This window comes from Camponotus floridanus, unplaced genomic scaffold (genome assembly GCF_003227725.1).
Source record: "Camponotus floridanus strain SB8 unplaced genomic scaffold, Cflo_v7.5 scaffold109, whole genome shotgun sequence".
Taxonomy (NCBI): domain Eukaryota; kingdom Metazoa; phylum Arthropoda; class Insecta; order Hymenoptera; family Formicidae; genus Camponotus; species Camponotus floridanus.
In genome coordinates this window covers 17,144-43,554 of record NW_020229225.1, presented here as the reverse complement: position 1 = coordinate 43,554, position 26,411 = coordinate 17,144, and the positions used below count along the sequence as shown (strand labels likewise).

General features: G+C 37.0%; 3 protein-coding genes and 1 long non-coding RNA gene across 12 annotated transcripts; 2 read left to right on the top strand and 2 right to left on the bottom strand.

Moving 5' to 3' along the window:
- Window positions 1–1,295: 1,295 nt before the first annotated feature.
- Window positions 1,296–17,392, top strand: LOC112639289. Its single transcript, XR_003123410.1, has 3 exons — window positions 1,296–1,667; window positions 16,945–17,103; window positions 17,235–17,392. It is a non-coding gene; the product is annotated as an uncharacterized LOC112639289 (long non-coding RNA).
- LOC105252141 lies at window positions 5,630–8,489 on the bottom strand. Of its 2 annotated transcripts, none has more exons than XM_011259406.3 (4): window positions 8,390–8,489; window positions 7,862–8,011; window positions 6,850–7,483; window positions 5,630–6,552 (listed from the first exon to the last, which is right to left on the bottom strand). In XM_011259406.3, exons 3-4 carry the CDS (start codon window positions 7,458–7,460, stop codon window positions 6,066–6,068), a joined length of 1,098 nt encoding a protein of 365 aa, XP_011257708.1. In that variant the 5' UTR covers window positions 7,461–7,483; window positions 7,862–8,011; window positions 8,390–8,489; the 3' UTR covers window positions 5,630–6,065. The 2 variants fall into 2 exon arrangements, with proteins under 2 accessions (XP_011257708.1, XP_011257709.1); XM_011259407.3 differs by having other exon boundaries at window positions 6,850–7,447.
- LOC105252148 lies at window positions 9,269–14,112 on the top strand. Its single transcript, XM_025412667.1, has 4 exons — window positions 9,269–9,434; window positions 9,597–10,519; window positions 10,906–12,568; window positions 12,787–14,112. Exons 1-4 carry the CDS (start codon window positions 9,269–9,271, stop codon window positions 13,851–13,853), a joined length of 3,819 nt encoding a protein of 1,272 aa, XP_025268452.1. The 3' UTR covers window positions 13,854–14,112.
- Window positions 15,709–26,187, bottom strand: LOC105252140 (tyrosine-protein kinase CSK). Of its 8 annotated transcripts, XM_011259400.3 has the most exons (9): window positions 25,913–26,186; window positions 24,444–24,557; window positions 24,010–24,248; window positions 18,080–18,483; window positions 17,207–17,860; window positions 16,933–17,128; window positions 16,711–16,797; window positions 16,542–16,634; window positions 15,709–16,454 (listed from the first exon to the last, which is right to left on the bottom strand). In XM_011259400.3, the coding sequence occupies exons 3-9, from the start codon at window positions 24,106–24,108 to the stop codon at window positions 16,359–16,361; spliced, it is 1,629 nt and encodes a 542-aa protein (XP_011257702.1). In that variant the 5' UTR covers window positions 24,109–24,248; window positions 24,444–24,557; window positions 25,913–26,186; the 3' UTR covers window positions 15,709–16,358. The 8 variants fall into 8 exon arrangements, with proteins under 8 accessions (XP_011257702.1, XP_019883359.1, XP_011257700.1 ...); XM_020027800.2 differs by lacking the exon at window positions 24,444–24,557 and having other exon boundaries at window positions 16,711–16,794; window positions 25,913–26,187; XM_011259398.3 differs by lacking the exon at window positions 24,444–24,557.
- Window positions 26,188–26,411: the final 224 nt, after the last annotated feature.

Sequence of the window (26,411 nt, the reverse complement as noted above, 5' to 3'; positions counted from 1 at the left end):
AGTCGTCACGTGTGAAGGTCGCGGCGACTCATAGCGAGCTACGTCACGAAAGCTAGAATTGTGTATACGTGCGCGTACAGTATATGCCAAAATATTTAACGTACTCCGAAATAATTGCGGCATATTATTATATATATATATAACATTCATAGATTGATAATACAATAGTAATAAATGTGTACAATATTCGTACACTCGATTGTCTTTCTTATCAGTCGCGTCGGTAACGAGGTAGGCAACCCAGGTAGAACATGAAACTGACATCATTATAACGTCACATCATGATTTTATTTATCAATTAAAAGTTACCTAAACAAAAATGATTAAAAAATGAGTTAAAGATGACAAAAAGAATCATAAATTTTTAAGTTTAAATTTTTAAGTTAAATTATATAATTTTAAAAAGCATTATATAATTTTAAAAAGATTATGTTGCTTAAATATAATTAAAATATACATGAATAATTAAATAAACAAGTAATTGCGTAATATATATAAAAAATAATATTAATAAGCTAAAACATTGCCAAAAGTATATCAAATGAGATTATTATGATTTTTCTAATGACGCAATTTAAATTCTTAAATGACTTTTAGGTGATGTTATAATGATGTCATTATAAGTTTCATGTTCTACCTGGGTAGGCAATGACTTATCGTCTTTCTCGTCGCGTTATCTTTTGAAATACGGTAACAACAAATACGAAAAAGTGTGAGACGCGATTATATTCTATATATAAAGTTTATGTTTGATTGATTTTCATTATTATTCGCGCGTCAAGATTTGATGAACAGACGTCGTATTATGTAGCGAAGATCGCGGTGAAATAAACAGTAGCGAGCATATGTCACAAAAGTAAGAACTGTGTATTCGTTCAATATTATATTATATTAAAATATTTAACGTACTACGAAATAATTATGGTGTATTATTATATCCAATGTTTACATGTATATTTTTTAGATTCATATGTCGACAATACGGTAGAGTAATAAATGTGTTCAATATTCGTGGGTATTTGTTCAACACTCGATTGTTTAATTAGTCATATCGATAATCTCGAGAGGATATTTAGTGATATGTGTCGTCGTCTTATCTTTTGAAATACGATAAAAGAAAGTGTGAAACGCGGATATATTCTATAATAAAGTATGGGCGTAGCCAGGATTTTATCTAGGGAAGGGCAAGAATTTATCAAATAAAATCTAATAAAATTTTTTATCATTTCAACTAAACTTTTTATTTATTTATAAGAACTTATATTTAATATTTATGTTAAAGCTAGTCTTCGCTGATCATCGGAAAATCTCTACATTTTTTTACTTTTTTAAAATTATTATTCTCTGTGTCAGGAGGGGGGGGGGAGCAAGTGCCCTTCCCTGCCCCACCCTGACTACGCCCATAATAAAGTTTATATTCGATTGATTTGTGTCACTATTATTTGCTCGTTGAGATTCGCAGACACAGCTGTTTCATCCGCGTGACGTCATATTATCTTTCTAAACGTGATCACGATAAATATGAGAAGATATCGAATCGTTATCTACGATTAATGATTATTGTATTTTGCTAATTAGTGCGTGCGCGATCATAATTACTGTATTTTCGCGAGTGTCATCAAACAACAGAATATAAAAGGCCCGCACATAGCAACGTCAAACGTGAGGTAAGCAATTTATAACCTATTTTATAATTTTATAATTTTATAATTTTAAATATTATATTCACAATATAAATACTTGTGAAGAAAGAGAGAGAGAGAGAGAGAGAGAGAGAGAGAGAGAGAGAGAGAGAGAGAGAGAGAATTGCTTATATTTTTTATTTATCTTATATTATTTACACTACGTAATATAACGGATGTAATAAAAAAAATATTCTAAATTATAATTTTGATTCATATAATTTTGCAATATCCCCAAAAAGATATATATAAGATATTAACATAATAATTGATTATATTTTTACTTATTTACTATTTTTAGATATATAAAATATGTTTCAACATTATTTAAAATTTATAATTATTTAGATTATACATATATAAATATATTTTTATATATTTTTCACATTTTATATCTCAAAAAATTTATATCTAAAATGTTTTTTTCAAAAATTAAAATTTTTTATTAAATAAAGGAATCGAGATAAAAATTTAATTAGTGGCAATATAAGTACTTTAAAATACCCGTTACTTTTGACATTGTTTTTTATGTATGTGTGTATAAGTTGGATGTATTTGTTGGATGTATTTTACACATCAACTACAGTAACTTCCCGTTGCGCACCGTACTAGTGAGTTTAAATTATGTTCTATTTTAATCTCGAATTAACAAATTTGCGAATATTGTATCAGGTACATATAAATATGTATACAGTTGTAACGCAAAAGTAAATAATTGTTTTTTAATTTATACTTTTTGCCTTTTGCATTTTATTTCTCTGCAAAATTTTGTTACATGCATCGCTTTACACAGTATTATTTTTCAACATATTACAGCGTAGCTAACCGATCCAAATGTTATAATAATGATTCAAATATTCGTATAATTGTTATCGATATTTTTGCAATATAAATAACAATTATGTTACATATGTATATATGAAATCAATTCTATATTTTTGTCTCATAACTTTCAAAATTTCTTTCTTTTAAACGTAACAAAAATTGAATTATTATTGTACGTTTATTTTATCATAATTCATATGATAAGAAGAGCGACATATACAATATTCGCAGCCGTCGTACAATCTAGGATCATCCTTCAGAAAAGTCAGCGATGTCAGAATATATTCGACCACGAGGAATGTTGGTTCCCGGGCATAATGTTGGTATGCAAGCGTGAAAAATTTAATGGGCCAAGAGTGAGAAACACGCGGGCGTTTGGAAATTTTTCGAGCCGCATTCCTCGGTTAGAATATATGCCGCATAATAATTTGGCCGCGCGCATTTACATCGTCAGTCATATATCTCGAAAGCGACTGATATGATAGCATCTTTCTTAAATTAGTTTAGATGATAAAACTTGATCGGATTTTATATCGAGATGATCGTATATCGAGATGAGCGTTTTGTTTCTTTACGTATTCTCAGTTAACAAGAAATACGGATATCGCGTAAAATTATTAAATTTATAACTTGATAAAATTTTAATTTAAATCTGTAATTTTATACAATTTTAATAAATGTTAATTCTTATGCATGTGTACTCGAGAGAGATATCGTGGCTAATATTTACAAAATTAAATTGCCTGGCTCCCATAGAGATGCTTCATTATAAAACGTTCATAAATCTTTCTAGTTTGTTGACATCTTCGCATCGTATACGCAAAATTGAAAGAAAAATCGAAATAAAAAGAATAGAGGCTGCATTCTGTCATTTTCGTTTGCGGTCCAACCTTGAAATAACTGTCGATCGTTAAGTGAATCTTTATTTAGACGAGTTGTTTTTACTTGCTTTCCTCTAATATTCTCGAAATAATATACCACGAAAAAATCCCGTTACGCAACAGCGTGTTTGTTTAAACAAGTATTTTTTCATTAAATTCTGACCAAGCTCTACTTTACAATATTAAAAAATTAAATTGATTAAACATTTTCTTTTTTTCTTTCAATAATACAAGACAATGTGATAATCATGTCCGCATTGCGTAATGCAATCTTTTATCGTAATTGGTAGATTTCATTTTTGATCGCGTATAAAAGTACCATTTAATTTAATTTGCCTTCATTTCCTAAATGAAATGGTATAAAATTCCGTCGCGGCATAATTTTATTTTCAAAAGGAATAGCAAATTGTTATCGGGCGCAATTCCATTGCTTCTGCGAGACGAGGCTACTATATCAAAATCGAAATATATCATTCTATCGCAAACGCATTCGTGATAGCGATTGAAAAGCAAAAATGATAAAATCAGACGCGGCTTGTTAGTGACGGTGCAAACAATCTACCTAGACCCTTTCGTATATTCGACGGCTGTGAAACTGAAACACTGATCACGCCCGGCAAGTTGTTGGAGTGAAAACATAAACGCGGCCGAATGCATTATGCCTGCGTAAGAAGCATAGCATTGTTCTATATACGAATCGCGCCGCAGGACCGCGATCAACATGCCGCAAACATCTGTACCATAATCGTAGAAATAGACGAACGCCAAAGCCGTAAAGGGGTCGTCAACTATGTACATAATTTCCAACTTCTCTGACTCTATCCGTTTCTCTGCAACGGACGATTCTCCAGAAGTACCGAATCTCTCGGTCACCTCTAAATATATTCACCTGACACACGAATAACATCGCGCATGGGAATAGTCTCATTTGTACTTCGTATGCACCGTTTTCATTAATAAAATAGATTGACTGACGACAAAACAGAAAATTGCTCGAATCGCACCGCAAAATCAGCGCGACTATCATTTACAGAATGAAAAAAATATAAGCGATTACGTTATTTAATATACAATCGGGAAATGAACGAAAGTAGAATTTTTAAATTGGAATTTTATCGAGAGATGTATTAATCTAACATTTATGTTCTGGTCTTAATTCGTTTGTTCATTTCTTATTTTTTATTTTTAATCAAGAGATTACATAATTTGAATTAAAATTCCCAATTTGATTAATTGATGAAGTGAGTCTCGAGTTTGTTTTCCGAGTGTGCACAATCGATCAACGATTTTTTAAAAGGACAGACGATCGACTCTTTCATCCTCTGTCATGATTCAGACAATCTGATTCGAGTTCAACTCCAACTATAATTTGGCTGACACACATTTCTCGACACGAAACAGTCAAAATTACAAAATTCTAAATGGGGTGGGGACTGACAAGAACGCATTGCCCGTGTAACAGCAGCCAGCAAGTGCAGGAATGCGCTCCGTCAAAGCAAGTCACGGCGGCATGTTCTCCCATCATAACAGCGATGGTGAAGTCCACTTGTGGAGCAAGACGGATGCTCGTCTCCGCCGTCATCCTGATCTTTTTGCTGGCCGCTATATATTGGGTATCCTTGAACCAACAAGCGAATCCTGACATACGTCGGCCAATGAGACTTCAACCGCAAGCTTCCCGAAATATCGCGTTGGAGCGAACCGAGGCTGCGGAAAGGGCTGAGAGATGAAGTAACATCATTATAACTCTTGTTTTCTTCGGGAAATATATAGGATAATTCCAAGACAATTGTAATTTATTTATCGTTCATATTTTTTAAAAATATGTACGTATATGAATTTTTTACATAAATTTAACTTAGAATTACATAAATGAGAAATATTCCTTGGATAATAATAATTTCTTTATACGTAGCTACCTATTTTTGGATAGTTTAAATCGGAATTATCCTAACGAATTCCGACAAATATTTAATGCAGATTAATAAAGATGTGAAATTGGCAAATAAATCTAAAAATATTAAACTAGGATAATATCAGCGTCGAGAGCAACATAATCCGTAACAATACGAAGTTGCATTTCCAAGCAGCAAGGCTGCATTTCATTGCTGGACATCGACGTTATATATCATAATGGCAGCTGTTATACAATACATTCATCACGTGTAAAAAATAAACATTTCAATCGTATAAATGTAATGCTGAATACTAAAACAAAGAGATGCAATAATAAAGCTTTCGTAACATACAGAGTTAGTTTATTACAATCGAGGAAGAATAATATTAATAATAATAATTTGTTACGACGCGATCAATCTATGCTTTTTAAAAATCACTACATTTCTCTCGATTTTACAGACATCGATAAGAGTTGCAAGAATTAAACACGCGAATAATTTTAAAACGAATAATTGAAACGAGTAATTACAAAAATTTATTTGTTCACGAATTTAAATAGAAAAAAAATTTAAATATCGAGAATCATTTGTAAAATATGAAGCCATAACATCCGCCTTTTTCAGACACATCCTTTTATGTCTGTTAATAACACTCTCTTCGATGTACGTTCTTATCGCGAACACGCGCGATAAAGTTGCGATAGAGCTTAACACGTGAAACAAGTATCGTACATTGTAGAGGATTAAATAAACTGCCAATGTACACAACGGGAATGGTTCTAATCGAGGCTACCCAGACCATCGAGCACGCGCAACATCATCCCCAGTTCTTCGTACGTGATTCTAATCGGATCGTCATTGCACAAGCTAATATATGCCAATAGCAGTTTGGCGATAATGTCCCGTTCCAAAAGTTCGCGCTCCACTTCCGGATATTCCTCCTTCACGGCGTCCAAGTAAAGTCGCAAAATATTCCGGGAGAATGTCTCGACTTTCGACAGTTCACCTTCTTCGGGTATGTTGGTGAAGAGAATAAGACCAAAATCGATCGCCGGCGAGCCGTACTTCATTGTTTCCCAATCGATCATCTTTACGTCGCTCGGTTTACCATTCTCGTGCTTGAACAATACGTTATCCCGCGTGAAATGACCATGGCAGACGATCGATACATCGTTGATCTCCGTGGCCAGACTTTCCATTTCGTGTAGCTTTCTTTTTACTTTCTCAACGAGACTTGACTCGAGTGATGCCAAGCTCAAATGTTCGCTACAAGCAATAAGAGATCGAGGATACCTTACAAATCTTTCTACTTTGATACTTTTTAATTAATAAAATATCAATTATAATAACACATTATTATTATAAGAATTAACTACAACAGAGATTACGTATTGATCACATCTTAAAATCAGGAATCGATACAAATGATCTCGCGCGACATTTTAATTCAATGTAACATTAATAATAATAATAATATTAATAATAAATATTAGCATAATCTATAAAAAACGTGTAATCGTTTCGGCACATTTAAACGTGCGTACGTATTAAAAGGTGATTTACCTGGCATTGAGTATTTGCTGAACAGAAAACAAGCTGTCCGACACAGACAGTTTCGCGTAGAACTCTCGAAAAATGGGAAACTTATGCGCCTTGAGCTTCAATCCTCTGCTGTGAAACGTCGCCAGAGCTTTTACGCACAGCTTCAAGTGATCCTCGTCTAATTTATCGTCTACATGTGCGTAACCACGCGCGGCTAGATCCTCCAACACTATAACCGGCCGGCCGTATCGACCCAGGTCGGACAGATAACACTTGGGTACACCATCCGTCCCGTACTCGAGGATCATCTTGGTATAAAACATCTCCTCGTTCTGAAAAGGGCCGGACGGCGGAGATTCCGCGTCCGTCTTGGGCAACTTGATAACGAGAGGGAAGCTGCACGCCTCGCCGGAAAATTTCACCCTCGCCGTCACCCGGTATAACTTGGTGCTGTAATCGCGCATCCCGAGATGCTCCACGTCAAGGGAGTCGAATTCGACGAACTCCCTCGAGCCGGGCTCGCAGAAACGACGATCGTACACCATCTCCGGTATCAATTCCTGCCTCATGAAGTCGCAGTCTCCGCACCGGCACTGCACCTCGGACTTGGTACGGAAATCTGGGTCGGCCATAGCGAAAGGGAAAAATAATATCGCTGTAATAAAACACGGCAGCAATTAAGGACACCGGCACTAGAGAACCGCGCGCACTTGAAGCCGGAAAGTCGAGAATTATGAGGAATTTTTTCTTCTTTCTCTCTCTCTCTCTCTCTCTTTTTTTTTCCCCTTATGCCCTCCTCGTTCTAATAACGTTGTCGCGACGAGTGCCGCGCACGTTAATAATGTTTATCGTCACGAAATGCAACGAGTCGCCGGAATAATTAAAAACATTTTAACCGTGTTGTTGGCCCCGAGAACGAGTCGTGGAGCGACGTAGACGAGCGTTACCGCTAATAACCAAACAAGTGATACGAGTAGTTGTCGCAATTGTATGCAAATTACTGCGAAAGAAATGATTTATTAATATACTTTACCTCGACAAATGATAGAACCACGCGTAGAATTCTCGATCGTAAGCCACTGCTAACTAGAAATTCACCATCTCTGTTACGTAATTGGAATGTCTCCCCTCCATTCGTCTCATTGACGATTCCTCATTCATTCGACCGACCCAGTCAGCAGTTCTAAAAACTCAAATAGAGAATATTACTTTTTCTTCTAACTTTAATTTGCATATATATTAAATATATATAGCAATTATATCATCTGTTTAATCCATTTATTATCTGTTCTTTATTCATTTTTTTCCTCTCATTTCTAAAGCGCTCGCTATCGATTTTGAACAAGTAAAGAGAAAGATCTGGAGCTAATTTTAGACGAGGAATGTCACGTGTCAAACGTAGGTTTAATACACTTGATAAAAGTCCAGTCACGTATCTTCGTTTAGATTTATTCAATAGATCAGGGAATTATTTTCTCGCGATAATTTCCTCAAGCGTATAATTTATCAGTTATTGCGATTCGCGAAAGTCGTACACATATTAAAAACACAATCACGATACCGTAGTCTCTTATTTAAAGACCTCCGTGTCACGAGGGACCAACCCAGCTGTACGTAATGAATGAACGCTGTGTAGAAAGTTATGGCACGATGAGCTATATTTCCCCACTCTTTCAAGATAACGAAGCCGACTTTCATTGGCTTTTAATGACGTCGCAAACGAGTTTATGCCGCGAACTAAGCGTGACGAACCATTTAGTTATCGTTCCCGTCGTTTTAAGTATATTTTCATTGGCATTTAATCCGGAAAAAGGTATCGATCGTAAGAACAGCGGAAGTAACTTTAAATTGTGTTACAGAGATTACCGTCTTATTAAAGAAATTACTCACTCTAATCGGATCTATATAACTAATCGGATTTATTTTAATCAGGTGACGCGTGAGCTTGGGACTTTAAAATGCCGAAAGAAAAATTGTCTCGCCACGTTCGTCGTAACGAACTTGAAGCTTCAAGCGGAGCATAAATTGTGAAGTTTCCGTGGTGAACGTACATTTAAAATGCGGAATTAAAGATGTTTGCATAGCTGAAAAAGCACCTTTATTTTACGGTAATCTTTTCCCGAATACTTTGAGAGAAAACACTTTGCAATTATTTATGCGCCAACGAATTTTCCCCAACGATATAAACTATCGATGGCGTAATTTTTATTTTAACGAGCCGCTACAACTTCAAATCTCAACAAAAGCACCGACCATCTCGTGCTTGACATATCATTCACATTATTCTAATCTAAATTTTCACGTGTAATTAAGTTCAAATTGCAAACAAACAAGAAACAGAATAATGCATCATTGATCATCAACCGAAATAAATGGACACGACAGTCGCAGCCGAGATCTAAATTCCTAAAGCAAAGCAATGATCTAACCTCCGATACCGATGATTAATTTACCTTGTACCGTGGCCTCGATGTCACAAATCGCGCCCTGTCAGAACGTACCCGTACAGACGAGTCAGTATAATTTTCCAACATGCCAACAACGGCAAACCAGTACTCAGCAGATGCAAACTGCTACATGCGGTCCGTGTTCCGGAATTTCTCAAGGTAGAAAGTCAATCGCACTAATCAAATGTTAATATTTTTAACATGTTACATATAAATTAAATATATATTAAATTAGTCAAAATATATTATTAAAAAAATGAATATATATAAAAAAAATTATACAAAACGTTAAACTGTCGCTCTACTTCGTCTCTATCCAAGGACCCTTCGTTCGCCAGCCAGACACTTACGTAGTAACGCACCAATGTGCATCGCAGCCAATAACGAATCCATGCCAACCCGTCTTCCAAAGTCCATGCAATCCCCTGCCGAGTCATCCCAGCTGCGGCCAGCTGCCGCAAAATATTCTGGATCAGATCCGCGCGTGTGTCAGCAACACCGCGCCCATTTTCATCCTGCCCGGTAATTGCCAACAATCACCGGCGCCTCAGCAGCAGCAGCAACAACAGCCGACTTTGCCGCAGGCGACGGGTTTGCCTCCTCCGACAACAACCGCGTATCCGCCGACAGGATTGACTTATCCGGCCGCGTGTTACCCGCCGCCACCGCCGTTTTATCCTTATCCCATGCCCATGCCGTTTTACGATCCGTCTACTCGCGCGCGAGACATCGCGCAGAGTTGCGGATGCTGCCGGCGAAGGGATATCGATTCGACAGATATCAGAAGCATCGCGCGAACCGGTTGTCGTTTCGACTCCGATCTGGACGAGCATCATTGCGTGCCCACAACCGACGACACCATCTGCGCGAAGAGAAACTGTCCGTCTTCATTGCATCTTCAAGCATTGGCATCTCAATTTCTCTCGATGCAGGGTATCATTGCGTGCGCTGCCACGCGATTGATATTGCGCAAAGTGCCCGGTTCGAACGTAACCACTACCATGGAAGATACGATGGCGAAGGCGCAGAAGGCCATAAGCGTTTTGACGAAGGATCAGCTGTTGTCGGAGTCGAGGAACGCGCAGCAAGTTAACACGTTGATCAACCTGCACATGACGGCCAATCCGCCGCCCAATATCATCCCGATCCTCACCCTGGTACAGCTGAAGATGAATCTGCTGAAGGCGCAGGTCGAGGGACTCGTCAACCAGAAGATGATGGAAATTCAGGGCGTTGGTGTGGAGGTATTAAAAATTTTATTCCTCATATATATATATACATTTATTTATTTTTTTGTCAAAAATAATAAATTTATTTCTGATATAAAAGTTGTAAAGAAGTATAAATTTTATCTCACTTTAATAATCATCAAAAAATAAATTACATGTAATTTATATTTTAAAATATATTTACTTAAGATTATTTTATTTTCATTATATCGAAATTAATTAAAACTAATGATAGTTTAAGACTTTATTAACACTGATCTAATAATAAGTTGTCTACAAGATTCTAATTTTATTAAATCCTAAAAGTCATAAATATAATTAATATAAAGAAGTATTTATACATAAAATGATTAATTAGAATATTATTAAAAACATTAATATATATATATATACATCCCAAGGTGGAGACGGAACTTATAGATCCCACGGTACTCGCTCTAAAGTCCGATGCCGAGCTGCGAGACTTTCTATCGATATTACGACAGAAGGAATGCGATGAGCGAGTGAACGTGAATTTCGCACCCTATCGCTCGCAGCGAGCGATCGCGGAGACTCGGCTGAGGAATATTCAAAACAAGCTTCGTCAAGTGGAGACCGAATTCGATCGTAGACGATGCGCGATGCTACCGGCGCCGACGTTGACGTCGCGTATCGTGCAGCAATTCTCCAGACCGTGTTACTCGGCGAGATTCGAGGATCCCAGAAGATTGTACAGCACTTTACCCCCGGACATTCCTCGCTCGCCCGATCCGTTCGTCTGCGCAAAACCGCGCAGTCCCAAGAGGCTGCTGTTGAAACCGTGCAGAAGCAAGCCCGAAACTAAGTCGACGCAAGTCACTGCTCCGACAACCAGCACGCCCGGCAATCCGCCAAAAACGACGACCGATAGTGGTGCCGGTCCTACAAAGGAAGGTTCCTCGACAGCCGACCTTCAGCGACCTTCCAGCACGGAGGATTGCACCTGCGACAGGACGACGTCGGACGAGAGCGTCGATGAGGCTAAAAAAAAACTCCGTCCGAGGATCGTCGAGATAAAGGCGTGTAACGTCGAGGAACCGTCGTCCTTGATAAAGCTAACGTCGAACGTCTGTGTGAGATACGGAGCGAATTCGCGAAAATGCAACGGGAAAAGCGACGTGGAGACTCCATGCGATGCGAAATGTTGGATGGCCAAAACGTATATCAATGTCATCGACGATGAATCGGCGAGGACTTTAACGGGATCGGAGAGCGACGCGATTACGCTCAGAGGGAAGATCGATGCAGAGGACGTTTGCGAATCGCGAGATGCGATTGAGATTCGAAGCTTGGGCCAAATAATGGATCGGCAGGAATTTACAAGTTCGGCGGATCTGCGACAGTTTGAAAAACAAGCAGAGACTGCGATCGCAATTTCGAGAAAGAATGAGGCAATTAAGGACTACGACATTGAGACTAGGCGCTTGCAGGATGTCTCGTCGCCGAAAGTTGAGCAGACGGAGGTGAAAACCATAACTATTGAAGAAGTCACGGACGATGAGCCAATTTCGAGTGCGCAGGAAACGAACCGAAAATCACCGAACGACTATATTTCATCGCTAGAAATTACGTTAGGGTCGAAGAGAGACCAGCAAGAAGATGAACGGAAAGATAAAAACGGCCAAATCTTTTCCGCGATTGAAACGATAGACCGAAGCGCAAATCAAGTACCAAAAAGCAAGAAAAAGACGAGATTTCACGACGAGATTGTTTCGTTGATGACGAATATCGTATATAATAACGAAAATCATGAATATCGAAATGAAATTGATAAGAAAATAGTAACAAGAGAGATAAGTATAATTGCCGATCAGGATATTGAAAAATTGGATAAATGCAATTCGATAGAAAATCTAAGAAATGCCATCACGCACGATATTATTGGAAAAGATCATCCACAGAACATGTTTCTAGAAAAACTTGAAGATCTTTCAAAGCTCTGCGTCGATCGTCAATGCCAGACTGCATCTAAGGAAAAGAAAACAATATCTTTGTTAAGAATAAATCTCTTTGCTCCGTTCAAGAATATGCATAAATATATGGCAGGTAAAAGTCATTAGTTCAATCCTCTATCTTAAAAAGAGAGAAAAATTGAAAATAAAAACAATTTAAAAATAATTTTTCACATTAATTAATTCCATTAATTAATTATAACTCGCAATTGCTTTCAATTAGAGAAAAAAATCATCAGGGAATAATTGTAAAAATTATTGAGTATTAAATATATATAATAGAAGAATTTTAAATCTCAATTTTTTATACAGATAATGAGAGAAACGGAAACGACGTAGGAGTTTATCCAAGTCCGATAACGAAAGCGGGAATTACGGCTAGGAAACGTTTATCCCACTGGAACGATGTCGCAAAAAATAGCCCGGAAACTCGTTACAAGGATAATGCGCGTTATCCGCATTCCAGTACGAAATGCGAAGAAAGTTTTGTGTCAGAAATATTTTCTGTTATCGCCAATCGCGTGATTGCATTCGTCAATAAAGTAATTACATTGAATGGAAGACTGTCGTATCCGAATCGTGGCGTAATAGAAAATAAAAGACATTTAAACATTAATCCCTTAGGAGCAGTCACTCCGATATGCAGTCACCCCGAGCTAATCTTAAAAGATCACGATCCAAATATCTTGCATCGTTCCTTTAATTTAAATCGAGGAACACTTGATATAATCAGCAAATGTAATTTTCGCGACGCGAGCTTATCACGGGTTTCTACGGGAGAGGGATACGATAAGACGCGTAAAATAAGACACTCGATAATCCGAGACCAGGAAAATGATACGAAATATTTATTGATCAGCACGTCGAGTCGTGATTGCGATCTTACGCTGATACGTGATTTAGGACACCCTTACGAGATCCAGAGAAGCCTTCTGATACGCAGTCGATTGAAAAATCGTTCGAGTATGCAGGACCCTCCACATCCTTTTTCGCTTTTGAAACGCATTGGGAAAAATATACCTCAGAAATTCCATCAAACGAGACGTAACGGAAATGTAGAAACGTTTAAAGAAATGAAAATACGCAAATTGAAGAATAGCGAAAAATTCTGGGCATTATCGGAAGTTATAAAAACGCGCGATAAAGTATCGGAAATAAGGGAATATGGTACTGAATTTAAACAAGTTTTACGCGAATATTCGCACGATATTACGATTAATAATGCATTTACTACGCAAAAACGTGGAATTGTTGATAATATCGATTTAGCTGACGATGAATTCGTGATAAACGTTCATGATTATTCCGGATTGCAAACTGAAATAAATACAAATACGTGCGAAAATCGCAGCATATGTTTATTATTATCTAGCAACTGACAAGAGTATACTGTTATACCAGCAAATATAATTCGGAATTATAAAAATATTATTTATACGACCCTCTCCTTTTCGCTAAAACGGTTAAATAAAGTACACAATTATCGAGTATAATATAACTTCGTTCCTTTATTAATAACTTTTATTCCTTCATCAGTGATCTATTCTCGTCGCTATAGCCGTCTAATGAGAATCTTTAAAATTGTGACGTAGTAACAGTGTATGACGATAAAGTTTTGAATGCGCTTTTCCAGAATCGGATTCTACAAAAGAATGGGAGAGAGTATTCGTGGAAAAAGTATTCATTACATATCCCACGTGCACTCGTATCGAACTGACATATAATTATTACAATACGAACATATGTATATCAAGCACATTTTAATTTCTTTGTAATTTTTTGATCTCTAATTTATTTATTTAATATATATTAGATTTCTTACATCCTAAAGTCGATTATCAGTAGAAAATGAACGAATTTAACGCATTAGTTATTAAACTAATATCGCAACAACGGAATCCTGTCTTCACATATCAAAATACATAAATAACAACGTCACATGATACTGCCCTATATATGTATAATATTCTTCAATGAATAAGATGATGCTTCATCATGACTCGAAATATCGAAGACATAATGGAGATACACAATTGGCATTTTACACAAGTAATGTGAAATTCATATTTGTGTGTGGAAGAGTTAATGTTCGCGCAAATTGTAAATACATACAAATATCAAACTTTGCAATGAAAAAGCAATTCAAAATATTAGCCAGTTAGAGCCATGTTAATACACATTATTAATACATGTACTCCTCAAGTACATACTGTAATATCAAAGTTATAAACGGACCATATGCTTAAGATAAATATGCTCTCTTATAGAACTACGTCTAACTGCAGACTGAAGAGACACTTGTGGAAGAAAGATCGAACCTATTATTGTGAAGTATTTAATCAGTCACGACAATCTCTGCTTTTATTATGAAAGATTTCGTTTTAAAAGGAACTGAGCGACATCTCCATCGTCACATTTCAAAGTTTAACAAATCATCGCGTAATACAGTGTCAATTTAATACACAGTATTTTACGATTGTTGCATATACATATATATTAGATATCTCGATATTTATATATAATTAATGAAAAATTTATTATTTTTTTAATTATGTGACATATACAAGAATTTAATATCTACAATTTTACAGATCTGTTGTTACTCTCGCGATATCTTAAAGAATAAATATTTGATCTTCTCTGTAGCTTGTTGCTACTATTTAGCGAGATACGGCCGTCAAACATTCAAGAAATTAGTCCGTTATTGGCAGAATCTTTTGTGAAAAATATGTGTATGAAAGAGAGATAGATTACAAAACAATGTATTGCAAACAATATATACTACTATATATATATATGTATATATAAAATTTTTTCTCAATAATATATAAACGAGTGATAATTATTTTTTGGCGTGGTGCAACAATTGCATATGGACATTCGTTCATAATACGTGCGTTAATCTTAAAACCTAAAAAAAAGAAAAGAAAAGAAACATTCTTTTGTTAAATCTCTCAATCAATATCAATTATTTTTAAAAATATTATTTTTGATGAGTAAATATATACAAAAATATTTACAGAGAGAAATACATGTACACCATTACATGCAAAGTAATGGCATATTATAGAAAGAATGATATATATAAAAAAAATTTAGTTAAAAATTAATACTTCCTACGACAAATCTTTGATCAAGAACTTAAACAACTAAAGTACTTGCAATATATGATTGCTGAAGCATATCTTTTACATTTATAATAATACAAATAGCAAATAAAATTTTTTTATATAATTTTAACAAAGAACGAGATAATAATCAATGATCCAAGATTAGATGAATGCAATTATGAATACATAATGTAATGTGTAATGAATCTAAAAAATCTTCAATACATTATACATATGTTACCTGTGCGCTATAAATGTAAAAGAAAAACTTGAATTACTTAGAAAAACCATGATAATCACGAGCTATCAGCTATTTTTATCATCACCATAATAGACTTCAAAGAATCGTGACTATTGAAAGTTAAGTAGGCAATTGCGCATCTTTAAATTTGAGATTTTATTCCGAATATATCTGGATTTCTTTATCCAGATATATGTACAAGTTGAATTTCTTGATTCGGAATGTCAACTTGGACAAAGGCACGATTGACCATAGGTAATACTTGTGCAAAATATTACTATGTAAAAATTAAAACTCTCCCCATACATTTCAAGAACTAAAATAACAATAAATATAAGCAAAGCGAATACTATTTTTTGTATACAATGTACAATCGAGAGAGGTCCTGTCTCTTTCTTTACTTTCTAATAAAAATATTCAGAATCACTATTTTTTCGCTCCAAAAACAAAAATCATTCAGACGCACCAGTTCCCGCTTTCTCAGTTCTCGCTAAGTTCATTATAGTTTTTTTAAATGTATTAAGTTTTTTTTTTTAATTCACGCCTTTGGTATACTCAGCTCTTAATTGGCCGAGTGTTACTTTTATATCGTGAAAACTCGGTCTTTTTTCTGGCTGTAAATCCCATGCCTATTAAAAAAATAATGTGTTTTACTAATGATAAATATGTAATGTAATGTATATAATGTAGCAAAAATCAAGGAATCATTAATTTACCTGTCTCATAATATCGTAAACTTCCGCAGGACATCCATCTGGTGGTTCCATCTTATACCCTTTTTCTACACATTTTACAACATCGGCTAATGGCTATAATTATAGTAATAACGTGTGAATAAAATGTCGTATGTTTCTTATAAAAGTTCAATGTGACGATATCACTTACAATTCGCGGATACGGTACACGACCAAAGGAATAAATTTCCCAAAGAAGAATTCCAAAACTCCACATATCAGACTTGTTTGAAAACTTCTAGAAATAGCAATGTAATAATAATAATGAATCTTATGCAATGTAATACAATGTTATAACAATATATCTTTGATATAATGTTATAACAATATATCTTTTATTCACCTATAAGTTATCATTAATTATCATACTTACATTCTGTTTTAGAGCCTCTGGTGCAGTCCATTTGATTGGAAGCTTTCCACCATCGAGGGAAAAGTTTTCATCCCGTGCCAATCCGAAATCGGATACCTTAGCGGAATTATCCTCTGCCACAAGAACATTTCTCGCTGCCAAGTCTCGATGAACAACATGTCTGGATTCCAGGTACGCCATACCGGCACACGTATCGCTATATTATTAAAAATGCGATCAATAATACATTTAGATATTTTATAATTGGCGCGAAAAGTTATAATTTTTAACGTACTATGCAAAGTTGATCTGATCTTTTTTAGAAACGTGTAGTCGTCCTCTCGAGCGTAAATAATCCACCAGGGATCCTTTACTCATATATTCCGTAACCAGGTACATATGTTGATTATTAAAAACGAGACCGAGTAATTTAACTAGATTGTCATGTATCAAGGAGGTCATTAAACTTGCCTCGGCCAGAAACCTCTGCGCCGCTTCGCTATTATCCTTCAACATTTTCACCGCGACTCTTTCCCCTCGATAAACGCCTAACAGTACATCGCCAAACTCTCCTTTTCCAATGCACTCTCTTAATTCTAACTCGTGAGTCTGAATCACCCAACCGGCCTCTACGAATGCTTTTGGGTCGACACAGAAATCTTGCTTGCCTTGTTTCGGTAAGGATTTTGTTAGCTGCGTGCATAAACCGTCCGCATCCTGCTCGTAATGCTCCACTAAGAGCGCTAGATTCTCGAAAAATTCCTCATCATCGATCGTTAGCTGATTGTTTTTATATTTGACCCTATAATGCTGTACGCGTCCTTGGTAGCATACGCAGAGCGTGTAGTCTCCGGGAAAATTCGTTGACTCGCGGACTAGGAACAAACCATCCTCCCGCGGTCGCAACAATCTTTCTGCCGTTTCTCTAGATATCTTTCCATGGAACCATCTGTAACATAAAGGACATAAAATGTCAAAGTAAATGGAATATTATAGATTTTTAATTTATAATATTTTCAGTAGTACATGCTGTGTGAAAAAAATTCGATTTATATACTTATGTTAATTTTCGTATGTCCAATGTTTTAAAGTTAGTAAATGTAACCGATTTTGAAATTGTTACATCTGTAAATGTTAAGCTAAGTGTGCGATAGATGATGATACATACGGCATCGCGTTCAGCTTCACCTCGTGTCGCGGATTGACCGGCAACGCGGTGGTGTTGGCGCCCGGATTAATGACATTGGAGGTGAGAATCACCGGCGAGGGCGCGGTGTTCACGTGCGTGGTGATGTTCGGGGTGGTGACGCTCGAATGCGTGGTCATCGTCGGCGATACTGGATGGGACGGAATGTTACCTGCAGACAGGTTTGAAGGAACGCTGTGTTGCTGCTGCTGCTGCTGAGTGCTGTTTTGTATGAGGGGATGGGACGTTACGTTTGAAGGGATAGTGTGATGATTTTGATTGCCGTCGAGCTTCGCTTGTCGCGCTGGCGCTGACACATTCGGGTATCCGCCACCCGCATTGTGGTACGTTGGCATGGCAGTTGCCGCACAGTAGGCTCTATTAACCTGCGAAGATGAATGAAGCGCATTTACATGAGCGGGCGTGATTTATTCAGTATGCCTCATTAAATAAGACGCGTATTAGATATGTTCCGGTATATTCGTGATTCATATGCAGAATATAACGCAGGGCACAAAGTGAATAAAACGTGAGATGAAGAGTTTGAGATCAAGGCGTAATTTTAACATTTTTAAAAAAATATATACAAATCTTTAATATTGTTAAATATCGCGAATAATGATCCTTATATGTACTCGTTGAATCTTGTAGCTTAGATTTCTTTCGAGATAATCTTTTAGGGTCATGAACATAATGGACAATCATCCACCCACTTTCTCCTGTACTCCTGGAGAGAACATTAAATTAGGTCGTTAAATAGTTGCATATTTGACTTTTTTTCAATTTTTATCCTTCGTTATCTTAAGGATGCTTTGTAGATATTTTCAAAAGAATTAAGAATTTAATGAAAATTGTACAGAGTGACCTTACATATGATTAGAATCTTCAATACAATTTTTAAATCGATTCACTAAAGCGTTCACAAGTTATAAGGATTTTAATTTGCACCGAATTAACATGTGTTCTTATGGGAAATGTATAACCATGTCGATTCAAATGACAAAAACACATGGAAATAATATTCAGAATTTGTTTAAAATTTGCAAAAATTTAGATACAGAGGAAATATTTGGTCAAATAATATTATACAAGTACTAACTGGTTAAAAACATATTAAATATAATTCAATAAAGTTAGCCATGTATCTGTCACAAGGCGAAATTCTCTGCCAAAAGTTAATTATTTCGATTAACAAAATTCGGAATATTTCAATAAAAACGCAATAAATATTAAAAAAATACATCTCTGCACTGTATCTAAGATCAAATTGTAATATTCCACGCAATTTCTCACACTCAAAATACACTGTGGTGTCATAAAAGTGTGTCATAAAAGTGGATATATTCGTCAATATTAGATTTTAGCTATTTTTTGCTGGGATTGTACATACAAAGCATTCTTAAGAAGTCGCAAAAAATTTTTTTGATAGAAAAGAAATTATGTACGAAGATAGTTGCGAGGTGATCAGCGATGACTTATATTGTCGGGACGACTCAATTTTCTCGGAAGTAATACGCGTATTCGCGAGGAAGCGATTAATTGAACCTCGTTAGGCAAATTGGAGCTCGATACAAATTCAACCGGCACACACGTATGTGCCGGACCGCGAGTTTTAATATGCAGCGGTTAGTCTAACGTGTCTATTGTCTGAAGGCACCATACTAGCGCGATGCTCATCTGCCGTATTACGATGCGCCGCACGTCCGTACAAGGGACGTGTATGATAGGTGAGTCACACCGGCCGCGCATTATTTTCACAACGATTGTAATGCGAATAAGCGTGGTAGTAAGCCTATAATTATCGGAATCTGACTAAGCGACATAATTTCTGCGCGGGCTGCATTTCCGATTGAAAATTTATCTACCGCGAGAAATCTAAAGTCGCATCCATTCTCGTACGTATGCTCTGTTGTGTCGTACTTTGAGAACGGAATTTTGTCAGACCGAATCGATTTATCGGAACACGCATTGACGCATTGAGAGAGGCTGGAGAAATCTCTCTGCCAGTCACGATGAATGAAATATTACAACACGTACGATATGCAGGGGAATAGCTTTTGAAGAAAATGCTTGCCGGCATGATTTCCTTGCGCTATCCGTATCATGATCAAGTACGATAAGAAGAAACAAATCCATCGTACCGGCAAACACTGAATAATTCAACCGAGGATCTATCCTTGGTCGGGTGCCCGCGAGACGGAAAGAGAGAAAGAGAGAGAGAGGGAGAAACGAGCGAGCCAGTTATATCACGTATAGTTGCAGCGAAACGTAATAATAATAATAATAATAATATGCGAATCGTTCTATTACATAAACTCCCCCTTTCTTCCCCTCCTCCCTTAAGTAGCCACTTTTCTGTCGTGTGTCCCTGCTCCGGATTTCGAGGCAGACAGACGGATGAGAGCGGTCAAGCTTTACGTCGAAGAGAATACGAGATGCCGAAGGGAATATTAGACGAGAGTTACTCTCCGTTTTGAAAAATATATACCTCGGAGAACTCGCGCCGATCGAATTTACGATATCCGATAGAACTGCATAATTCATATCACGCTGGCCGCACGTAAACGTATTCGACGAAACAAGAACGGAGAATTAAACGTTGAATTTTATAGGTCAGAGAGGGTATCCTCCGCAACGCGCCGTCTTTCTTTACGAAATATTTTGTTCACAGCCGAAAAAACGGACATCGCGCGCCCGTCAAATGCGAATCGCCTTGAATATCAATCTGGCTGAATCCGAATGCGCGATGCGTACATACACGTGTAATACACGTTCCACGTCGCGCTTGTCGGGTTGACCATCCGACTGCACGACCGCGTAGATTTCAGGCTAATGAAATTTATTATCGGCTGCACGCGACGTTAATTCTTCTCTCGCCGGTGCATAACACGTGTAAAAAAAAGCTGCTATGCAAAACTTATTGTATCGCATGCAACCGAGTACTTAAGAGAGCCTTATACAGGGTGGGGCAATGTATATGTATGTATATATATGTATGTATATGTATATGTATAATTATAAATCCGCCATTTCTATGACGCAAACTATCTATCTGAGATAGTCCAATATCGGTGATTCAGAACAAAATGCGTGTGGTTTCTGTAGAGATTTCTTATAGAAAACTTGATGAGTAAAATGCATCATGAAAAAAAATTTTATCGATCAGTGAATGAATAATGAAAGAAATTGATTTGAAAATTTTATTACACACAAAAATTCAGCTTTGATTTAATCTGATATTTATTCGTATCTATAGTATTATCTTAGGATTTGTAATAAATATTTTGAAAAAAATATTTTGAAAATAACATACTAACAAATATTAAAATAATGTATTAATAAATATTTTGAAAATAATGTTTTAAAAATATATAAGTGAATTGTTAATTTATTTTCAGAAAAGTAATACTTTCTTTAAGCTCGAGACGGATATCTACTGTTTCGTTCCTGTTTCCTGATGTAGCAAAATCGTAATGTTTTCTGATGTAGCAAAATGGCTAAAATTCTCGAGTTTCCAAGTCTGTTTATCGGACAGATAGAAACGCAAAGTAAGCTAAGTATTTTACAAGGCAAATATCATTGAGTGCCCGTTTCGCGAAAAAAAGGCTCAGGACTTCTTCGTGATGCGCACTTGTAAAAATATTACGAATCGATCGAATAGTAGATTGCAATGTCATACATATATGTTAATTTCAACAGAAAAATACGTAATAATTATGCATTTCGTATGCAAATTTCAAGGTCGACACGAAAGTTTCTGTTTACATCAGTATTTTCCGAAGTCCAGCTTCGAGTGATTCACTCTCGGGGCTTTTATGCGAACCGCAGACCGCAGAGTTCGCATTGCGCATATTTCATCGATAGCCAATGTGATTATATTCGCGTGTGAAAAGCCCCTTGTTTACCTGCAAAAAGAGTTTTCTCGTGATACGATTGCGCTGTGAACGTGACTATAAGCTTTCGGAACGGAACAGTAAATTGGGATAATCACACAACTCCATCCCTTGTGGGCTTTTGACAAGCAGGGCGAGAATTTCTATGAACGGAGTATCTTGTATCTTGCTTGCAAAAAGAGAGCTATTTACTGGAAGCCTACATTTTTAAAGCAAAATTACAAATTAAAAAAAAAATCAAATTATATCTTTTTAGAAGAAAGAAAATTTTCCCTTGGAAGATTTTCCTTAATATATTTTCTTAATATATATGTATTTTTTCTCTCATATTTTCATTAATTTTCCTTAATTCTTAATTTTCCTTACAGAAAGATAATAATTTATAATAGATACAAAAAAGAGAATAAAATAGATACAAAAAAATTACATGAAATGTATTACATCGCACAATAATTGTTAATATAATTAATTATATATATACTCCTGGACAAAATTAACGCATAATTTTTTTTCACTTTTTCTTTAAAATTTTTTGCTAAAATTTAGATATCAGCTTTTAAGGAATGTGTATATATATATATATATATATATATATATATATATATATATACTTTCAAAGTATATATATATATATATTTTTTTTTCAACTATAGCATACTCTGAAAGTCTAAGAAATCGGACGCAATCACGATGAGATCGAATATTTCGTATTCATCAAATTAGATACGCGTTACACTGAGTCGACGAAAATTTCTCGCATAGCTGATTCGTGTAAAATCGTCCGCACAAGACGGACAACGAAATATTCAAGATCTCTGGCTTCGCGAGAGCGATTTACGCAAGTCTCGTGCCCGGCACGCACCGCGGTCCTATTAATATCCCGCGAGAGAGCGTAAAAGGGCCGCGAAAGACCCGGGGAAGAGGAGGAAGAGGTAACGAGGGGCGAAGAGGCAGGGGGGAGGGAAAGGAGGAGGAGGAGGAGGCGAGTGCGGGCGCGTGCAACAGATTCGCGCCCGGCGAACGAGCCCGTGGTATTACCGCGGTTCTTTAACAGTACACGTTACTGTACCGTGACCCGCACCACCGTTTTCCATTTGACGTCGCGCACGCACAATGGGGCGGGAGGGAGGGGGAGAGAGGACAACAAACCTTCGACTCTCCTCTTCCGACGCCTCGTCCCGGCTTCTCGCGAGGATGACTTCCGAATGCGCGACGCGAAAATTTCTGCCGACCATCGCAAGGGACACTTGTCTAGTTACTCCGTCTAGTCGCACTGACAGTCTTCGGATTAGCTCGCTGAAACGGGATCTTTCATGGATCAAAACGCGAAATTTCATTAGTCATTCCAGCGCGACGAAAGATATGCCAGGTCACCACTTTTCTTGTGCACGGATTCTAGAAACAATTCTTAATGCGGATTCGTTCTCTAACAGAACTATTCAAACGCGAATAATTTTCGAATTAAGTGATTAAGAAGCATGAAATCGCACAGAGAAAATATCCTCTTGATCGCGAAGACAGATATTTTACCGTTTCTGCGGTCTCGCATCTGGTTTCTAAGATATCTTCTTCAGTTATTCATTAGATATATTAATTAGAAATTACATTATTGATTTTAACATCTCAAGACAAATAATACATAAAATCAAACGGATGATAAATTTTATTTAGCTATACGAATATGAATTTACATAAATTGAATAAGTATCGTTTAAAGTATTTTTGAATTTTTCGGGATAAAATATACAATCTTCAAAATGTTTATATTTTTCTCTTCTTTCTGTCAGCCTGACATATCTGAGATTTTTTTCATTCATACGGTTCTTGACGTCGTCGACAAAAATGAAACAACGTCGAATATATAAGTAGCTCGTATCTTGAAATGCGTGAACCGCAAACGCTAGCGTTGAATAGCGGGATCAAACACCCGGCACTTGGTTCTCGTATAAAGGGAGATATGGAATTGACACAAAAAGCGGCATTTATCTCTCATTTCTCGAATCTCTCTAGCATACTTACTCGCGCCTCGCGCCAAGACAGAGGGCCGAATAAAATAGAATTCCGTTGAATGGAACGCGAATCTCTAGCTTCTGTTCTTTCGTGCACGCATCGTAACATTAATCCCTTCGAATTTGTCTTGCTCGAAAACGAAGATTGACTCACGATAGAATGTGGAGATAATCTAGCGTAATGCAAAGTGTCTTTGAAGCAAACCTATGCTTTGCATCGAGTATCCATCTTCCTAAAATATTGCCCCTCTGAAACAGAAATAAAAAATTGTTAAATTTCTCCATGATCCTTATCTTAATCTCTACATCACAAATATTTTTCAGGAAACATTCACAAAAATTATTACGGATCATTAATAGTGCAAATGATGAGCGAAAAATATTGTGAAAAATGTTTATTGCAATACGATAAGTAAATAAAAATAGTATAACCGTGTCCTTTACTTGCAGTGTTTTCCTATAATGATCAGTCTTTTCACAGATATTTTTTTTATGTATAGATGTGTGTGCAACTTGAAGTCACGCCATCCGGGGTATGTCACACGTCTTTGTCGGTGCCTTCCTCGAACCGAATTAATTAGATAAGAGGAACATAGGATAAAATCTCGCTCGAGTTTGCGGTCGCGATTCGACAGAAAAGGAGGAAGGACATTCCATTTAAGGCGCTCAATTAGCGCTAGGACTACGTTATTCATTGCGCGCTAGCGTCGCCCGTTAACTGTATAATTAGCCAATTACTAATTGCCTGGGTTCACACGGAACCGGGGCCAGTTCGAGGCACCGAGATACATTAATCACTCGGTCGTTTCGTACAAAGTTCCTCTCGCGCTACGAATCGAACCGGGTCATAATGTCAGGGGATCAGGGGACATAAAGACGAAAACGATAAACGCCCTAGGAGTCGATAAATTAGTCCCAATTTCTAATTCTGTACCTTTTGAAAAGATACGGGTTCTTCCTATCAACATTCAGCAGCTAAAATTAGACGATAAACTTTATCTCTCTTTTTTACAATTTTGATTTTAGAAAAGAGTGAACTTTTTGCATTAATTGAAGCATGTAAATTATATATATATATATACATTGAAATTGTATTCTAGTATCATTACAAGTAGTTTTTTCATCAAATAAATTTTTCTTAATATTATATACATATTATTTCTTTTCCTATTCTAAATAATTAAGTAACTTATTTCGAACTAATTAAAACTTTTTATTCTTGTTAAACACATGAATGACATAGATGTTTCTATTCTCAGAACATTTTGATTACAAGATGAAATTTAGAAAATGATTATTCGATGAAAATTTTTCTTTATGCACAATAATAAAAACTATGAATTTTCAAGCAAATCATGTTTAACTCGACACACTTTTTAATTAAAATTCCGATTATTTATCACAGTTTTATTGGTGACTTTTTCTCTATTGTCAAAAAAAAATGCAATACGAAATATTTAAATCCTCCTCTTATAGTAATTATTTTCAAGACTTTAGGAGAGACAAATTTTAATCTTGACAATACAATCAAACTAAGAGAAGACCTGCAAAGTAGAGGAGCTCCCTTTCCATCCTGGCGTAACATCTCGCGTATTTTCTCTCTCGGTGGATCGGAATATTGACGTAATCGAGTAAGACGACAGTTGTCGATCGAGAAAACAGACGCGGCTTGCGTTGGAGTCGATCCGTCGTTCGCCCCGCGACGTCCGGATCTGTCATTTAAATACCGCCCACTGGGAACGGGACAGGAAAAAAAATCGTCTCGGGGATAACCAAACTCTGGAGTGTGCGCGGATCCCGAGACGAGAGAAACGTCACCAAGGGGAGGCGTCTCGGCGCCGCTCCGGTCGCACGCACGCAGGCGGACGCGATGCACGCACGTACCTGCGTACGCGTAATGCGATAATACACACCTAGATGCGTTTGCGGCGAAACGTACCGCCGTGGAGGCCGTGGAAAGAGGCGCACGTATCTGGCCGCGTGATCGGCCGGAACTTAGGCGCGAACGAGGATGCGGACGGACACGCGGGACACGCTGTGACAGCCGTGCGCGGACACGCGCACGAATATTCATGGAAACACTGCGCGGCGCGAATCGCGTACGGGAACACCTTTACGAGAAACGTCACTCATTCAGGTCGAGTCGGACGGCCATTTTACTACGCACGACCCGAGTGAAGAGAGGAGCACCTTGATTCGCGCACGAGACCCTGAAATTGCCCGCGCCAGGGTGTTGATGGATTGATAGCGTCGAGCGCTCCTTCCGCGCATGCACGAGAGAGATTGTCGTTATTGGCTCGCGCTAGTGACGATGACGCTGATAGGACGAACTTCTTAGTTCCCTGACCAATCAGGACGAAGGAGACCAAATTTTCCTTTGCCCTGATTGGTCGATCAAATATTTCTAGAGAT